This window comes from Ruditapes philippinarum, unplaced genomic scaffold (genome assembly GCF_026571515.1).
Source record: "Ruditapes philippinarum isolate M1 unplaced genomic scaffold, ASM2657151v2 ctg6368_1_1_1_1, whole genome shotgun sequence".
NCBI lineage: Eukaryota > Metazoa > Mollusca > Bivalvia > Venerida > Veneridae > Ruditapes > Ruditapes philippinarum.
In genome coordinates, this window is record NW_026852839.1 from 83557 (window position 1) to 89556 (window position 6000).

Consider the following 6000-nt stretch of genomic DNA (forward strand, 5'->3'; position numbering starts at 1 on the left):
TTATTGGTATTGATTCATCTGAAATTGTTTTCATATATTAACAGATGTTGAAGGTGTGAATCACTTTCCAGAGGATTTTGATGAAATGGTGGGTGCGAGAAATGACTCAGCACGTGCTAGACGTAGAGCTAAAGAATACAGTCCAAGGGTAAAACTTATTATTGCGTCTTGATATAACCTTTATGATATTCTGTAAACAAATTAATGTGGCATATATCCAATGAATGCATTCATTTTACATTGTACTCTGAGTCTCTGAAATAGAATTCTAATAAGGTGTGGTCCTAAAAAAGTAATGGTGTCATTACAAGAGTTTTTGAAGAAAAAAAAGATTTCTATGTGTCTGTAAAATATTGAGGAATATAAAGATCTACAGTGAATTCTAACTTATTTGAATAGTTCTAGTCTAAAATCCTTTCAAAACCCCAACAAATATCTTGGTCAAATTAAATTTTTTACTTTGTTTATAATTTATAAAAAAATTATTGTGCCAGATCATAACCCTTTCCCACTCTAAACAATAGGACAGTATATTAATTTAATATATTATTTCTGGAACGAACCCCACTGCTCCTTTCCACCTACTTCCTTGATCGAAAAAGGTGTTTTGATCAGACAGATTTCCTACTGTTTAATTTATTGTTCAATAATGTTTTACCCATCATTTGGTGTTCCAAATTAATTACATACAACTTAGTAACTTATTTGAAATTTTGTTTAAAGATATATAGAATATATTAATATTTTTTACTATGTTTAACAGCCTTACCCCAGTGATAACAGATTGGGATCTCAGGCCAGCCTAGATGTAAGATGGTATACAGAGAAAGAATGAGGAAACGTTTGAGGGGAGACTCAAAAAAAACTTGGCCACTGGTTTAATTTAAAACTTTTAACATCCACCAAGATTATTCACACCTACATTACAATCTGAGTGTAATATACTCTAATTTGAATCTATAATTTTGAACTCTGACGGTGAAGGGTGTCTAAGGCTGAGTGGTTAATGTTGTTGGCTTCAAACCACTTTGCCTCTTAGCGCTGTAAGTTTGAGAGGCGCCAGCATCTTAGGATTCTATATGTGAGAAAGCTATTCAGCTAACTTATAAAACGTCTGTGGTTCTATTCAGGTGCCTGCTTGTGCCTAAAATGATGTAGAGGGACACCTGAGGTTTTCCAGTAAAGCTGGAAAATTGCCATATGACCTATACTGTGTTTGTGCCACAGTAAACCCAACAAAAGAATTTACAGTGCTAATTTTGTTTTTTGTAATTTTGCTAATAATGGAATTGTGTTGCTTTAAATTTGGAAGAGATACATAATATGTGGGATTCTATTTGTTTAAAGTTTTATGAATTAGATATCATTTAGAAGCGTGGCAATAATGTTAATGGATGTGTATTCCCCATGAACATATAATTCTAATGAACATCTAAATGATACATTTCAATGAACATGTAGCATGAGTGAAAAGTTATTACAGAATATCTTCATGCCATAACTTATGACAAACATTTTATCTTTTTACAGCTGGGGATGATATATCAACAGCAGACCCAGACGACATTCTAGATAGATTTATGGCTAAACAGACATTTAACAGGTAATTTTCTTCTTGATAAATATATTGATTGTCTAAATCTGAAAGCATATAACTTGAATAATTTCTGTGATTCCATGACCTCCCCTGCATGTAGTCTGTATTTCTCATATTCAATAAAATAGATGCATTATCCAATTGTATCATTCCTGTGTAAAAGAAATAGTTTATGAATAATTATTACCAGTATTATGGTACATAAGTATATGCTAAGCATATTTATAAAGTATGGTATGGAGTAAAGATCTTATAGTGTACAGTATCTTAGAGATGGGCAAAGTGCTACCAGATCACATATAATGAACAGGGCTACTGTTGAATGATTGGAGCAAAGTTGTTTAATATTGCCTGTTTTTTTTTTCTTGCACGTATTTTGCATTCAATTATTGAGACACCTTTCAAAAACTTCATTGTCAATTTGTTTGTAACACTAGCCACTTATACTTTGCCATTATAACCATTTTTTAGAAGAATGGAAAAATATTTTTTCTGGAAGGAAAATTTGTTTCATCTTTTTATTTGTTTTGATTACAAACAATGTTATTAACCAGGTTTTCCGAAGGAAAAAACTGGTTATTAGATTGAGGTATGTCGGTGGGCGGGCGGGCGTAAACAATTTCTTCTGTGCGCAACTCCTTCTACATTTCTCAACGGATTTTGACCAAACTTTCACAGAAGCTTTGTCATCAAGTGCCCTGGCGCATATTGTTAGGGTTTTGCGATTGGATAATATTTGACCTAATTATGGCCCTTTGTTTTTTTTCCTTATATAGAATATATAGTGAACAATTTCTTCTGTGCGCAACTCCTCCTACATTTCTCAACGGATTTTGACCAAACTTTTACAGAAGCTTTGTCATCAAGTGCCCTGGGGCATATTGTCAAGGTTTTGCGATTGGATAATATTTGACCTTAAAATGGCCCTTTGTTTTTTTTCCTTATGTAGAATATATAGTGAACAATTTCTTCTGTGCTGAACTCCTCCTACATTTCTCAAAGGATTTTGACCAAACTTTCACAGAAGCTTTGTCATCAAGTGCCCTGGCGCATATATTGTCGGGGTTTTGTGATTGGATAATATTTGACCTAATTATGGCCCTTTGTTTTTTTCCTTATATAGAATATATAGTGAACAATTTCTTTCGTGCGCAACTTCTACATTTCTCACAAAATTTGACCAAACTTTCTCAGAAGCTTTGTTATCAAGTGCCCTGGCGCATATTGTCAGGGTTTTATGATTGGATAATATTTGACCTAATTATGGCCCTTTGTTTTTTTTCCTTATACAGAATTACCAATATATAGTGAACAAATTCTTCTGTGCTGAACTCGTCCTACATTTCTCAAAGGATTTTGTTCAAACTTTCACAGAAGCTTTGTCATCAAGTACCCTGGTGCATATTGTTGGGGTTTTGTGATTGGATAGTTTTTGACCTAATTATGGCCCTTTGCTTTTTTTCCTTATACAGAATATTTAGTGAACACTTCTTCTGTGGCAATTCCTCCTACATTATTCATGTTTTACATTGCACATAGTTACATTGTTTGTTGCTTGTATTTGTATTTCAAATACAACATATTTATCTATAATGGTGATAATTGAAAACCTGGTTCCGTGGCATTGCCATGTTTCTTGTTTTTAGATGTGTCTTCATTTATACACCTTATCATTCCTTTATAATTCCTATGATTATTATTTTTTGTAACATTTTAGGGGTTATTATCCAAGGTATTTCTTTAAATAATGATAATAAAAATGTTCTGGCTCAACCTGGGATGTTATTATATATATATATGCTAGATGTGTGTTTGTGTGGTGTATATATTTTCATGTATTGCTATCTTTGATCTAGGGATCATATAGTAGTTTTGATATGGATAGTTTCAAGACTGGTTTCTTTGTAAAACCAACTATTACCATATCAAAACTGTATAGACTGTAATCTAACTTTTACTGAGCAAATTATTTCTGATGTATATAGTGTTCTTGGTTTAAACATATTTATTTAAGCTTGATTGCAAAAGAAGTTCTGCAACTAATATTAATCACTTTCGAGTCTGCTTCCTGAAGCGAACTGGTGTCATATTAAGAAACATGGCCCGAGACTCAATTAGGGCTTGAACCCATAACCCCTGGGTTGAGAGGCAGAAACCTTAACCACTAGGGCACAGCTCTCCTTATTTAGCGTTCTTAGAGGGAAACCATTATAATGCACTCTAAGTTAAGAGGTGAGATACAAACATTTCACCTCAAGTAATTGCTCAGTCTTTCTCCCGGACAACAATGCTATTTTAAGAATGTAATTTATTAAATGTTTAAAAAATTAAATAGATCAGGCCTTTTATAAGGTTTGGGTCACAAGCTTGAACCCTGAGGAATATCATTGTTCTAATCAATGTTGAATGATATTGTTTCAAAGAAAATTAATCCTTTATTTATGATTCATCTGACAAAGTTGTCATTTTATTTGATGAAGTCAAGTTTTGTTTTGGTACAAGTTTGTTGTTAACTTGTGAACATTAAAACCCCCTTCTCTTTTCTGCTAAGAAAATGAATGATACAGTTGTCAAACTTATATAATTGGTTATATCACATGTGTTATTGGGCTAATTATATAGCTGATGCTTATTGGGTATACATGATGTTATTGGGCATTACATATGTAAGGACAAAACTGATATTTTTATTATTTATCTCCTAATTTTATCAATGTAGAAGATCTGTGTGCTCCATATGTGTAGATGTTTAACCTGGGTATATTGGGTAAGCCATAATCCATTTTGGCTAATAGAAAATAGGAAGAACTATTTTAAAATGATATCTAACAAATGGCACTGTTTAATGGTAGACAAGAACATTAATACAAGCTTCAGTCACAAATAGCACCTAATATTGTAGAAGAACATGCACAAACTTAAGTGCTTGCAATGTATGTGCACAAGCTCTCATTTTTGCAAAAAACTTGATTTTTTTACACCTCTGGGCTTCCATATTTCATGTTATTTGTTTCTGTTATGCTTCCAAATGCATTGATAAAACAGGGACATAAATTTTTGTTTTACCCTTTTTGATTGCATATCAGACTAACCATAGCCATGTTTATTATATTGGTTAGAGTGTTTTAAACTTGCATCTGGATAAACATACATCTAAATAAGAGCCTCATTTTAAAGTATGACCTTGGCCCTATATTGACCTTGACCTCCAAGGTTAAAATTATCAAAAATTGGGATGATAACTGGTGTTTTATGAACAGTTTTTGGTCGTATTTGTGCTTTTATGTATAACACACAATGGTTTTTGTTGATGTTCTCAATGCTAGCAATAAATATGATTTAAAGTAGATGATTTGTTGTGGTAGAAGACTACAAAACTTCGGAATTAAAAACTTGATATATACATTCCAGGTTGAGCACTAGATTTAGATGAAAATGTATACTCTCTTTAAATGTAGTATGTAGTACTTGTATTTTAGAATGAGAAAAAAACTAATTGACCTTTAATAGGTCATCTCAGCTAGCTTTCTTATTCTGCAATAATTTTATAACAATGATATTACTGTCTCTGAAATAAATGACTGCATCACAAACGCATTACCTGTTGCAGTAGAAACTATTTTCTGATAGTAACATTTCATTTTAGTCGTTACCTACCATCTTATCTGTTGTAAAATCACATCTGAAATCAGGTAAAGATTTGGTTACTGCTAAATTATGTTACTCTTGTAGTTTTTGACCTGGTTAGCTAGATTTAGGTTTGCAGTCATTGATTTTTACTTTCCCTTAACCTGTTGAATTTCGTAAATGGACTAGTCCAACTTCTATTCTTGGAACTGTCCATTATCATCAGTGGGTGAAAAATTAAAAAGCAAAGTTGGTCAGCAAACAGTATAGAATCTGATCAGACTGCATGGATGTGCAGGCTGGCCTGGTTTTATACTAGTGGGAAACTTGCTACTCACTTTCTGCTCCAGTAGGCTAATGAATTTCTGTTACATTTACTGTGATGCAAAAATTATTAATTAATTTATCAAATAAATTGTGTATATACAAAATTTATTTAAAAAAGGAGTTGGCCCATGTTTGTTATATTTTGTTGTTATCACTGATATTTATTAATGAAATCATTTTTGTATATAATTCTTTCATTTCTTCTATGTGTTCATATTATTTTTATTCTTTTGAGAGCCCTTCTTTTTAAATAATGATTTGTCGTTTTTGTTCATTGCAGACCACCATCAGGCATGACATTACAAGACGATACCTGGCTTAAACCGGGCAGCAAAGCTGTATAGGAGACCAGCCCTTGATTCACAACATGCCTTATAGCTTGTAGGATAGTCCATTCAGCTCCAGTCCTCACTGACTGCTCACATGCTGCATCTTTACAGACTAAAAAA

The 6000-nt window shown here is 32.6% G+C and overlaps 1 protein-coding gene across 1 annotated transcript in view; it reads left to right on the forward strand.

Moving 5' to 3' along the window:
- Positions 1–5998, forward strand: part of LOC132725885 (uncharacterized) — a gene marked incomplete at both ends in the record, with an annotated part of 87250 nt that extends 81252 nt beyond the window's left edge. The window contains 4 exon segments of the mRNA XM_060711078.1: positions 45–148; positions 825–876; positions 1531–1603; positions 5832–5998. Of these exon segments, the coding sequence (XP_060567061.1) occupies positions 45–148; positions 825–876; positions 1531–1603; positions 5832–5895 (293 nt within the window).
- Between the last annotated feature and the right edge of the window lie 2 nt (positions 5999–6000).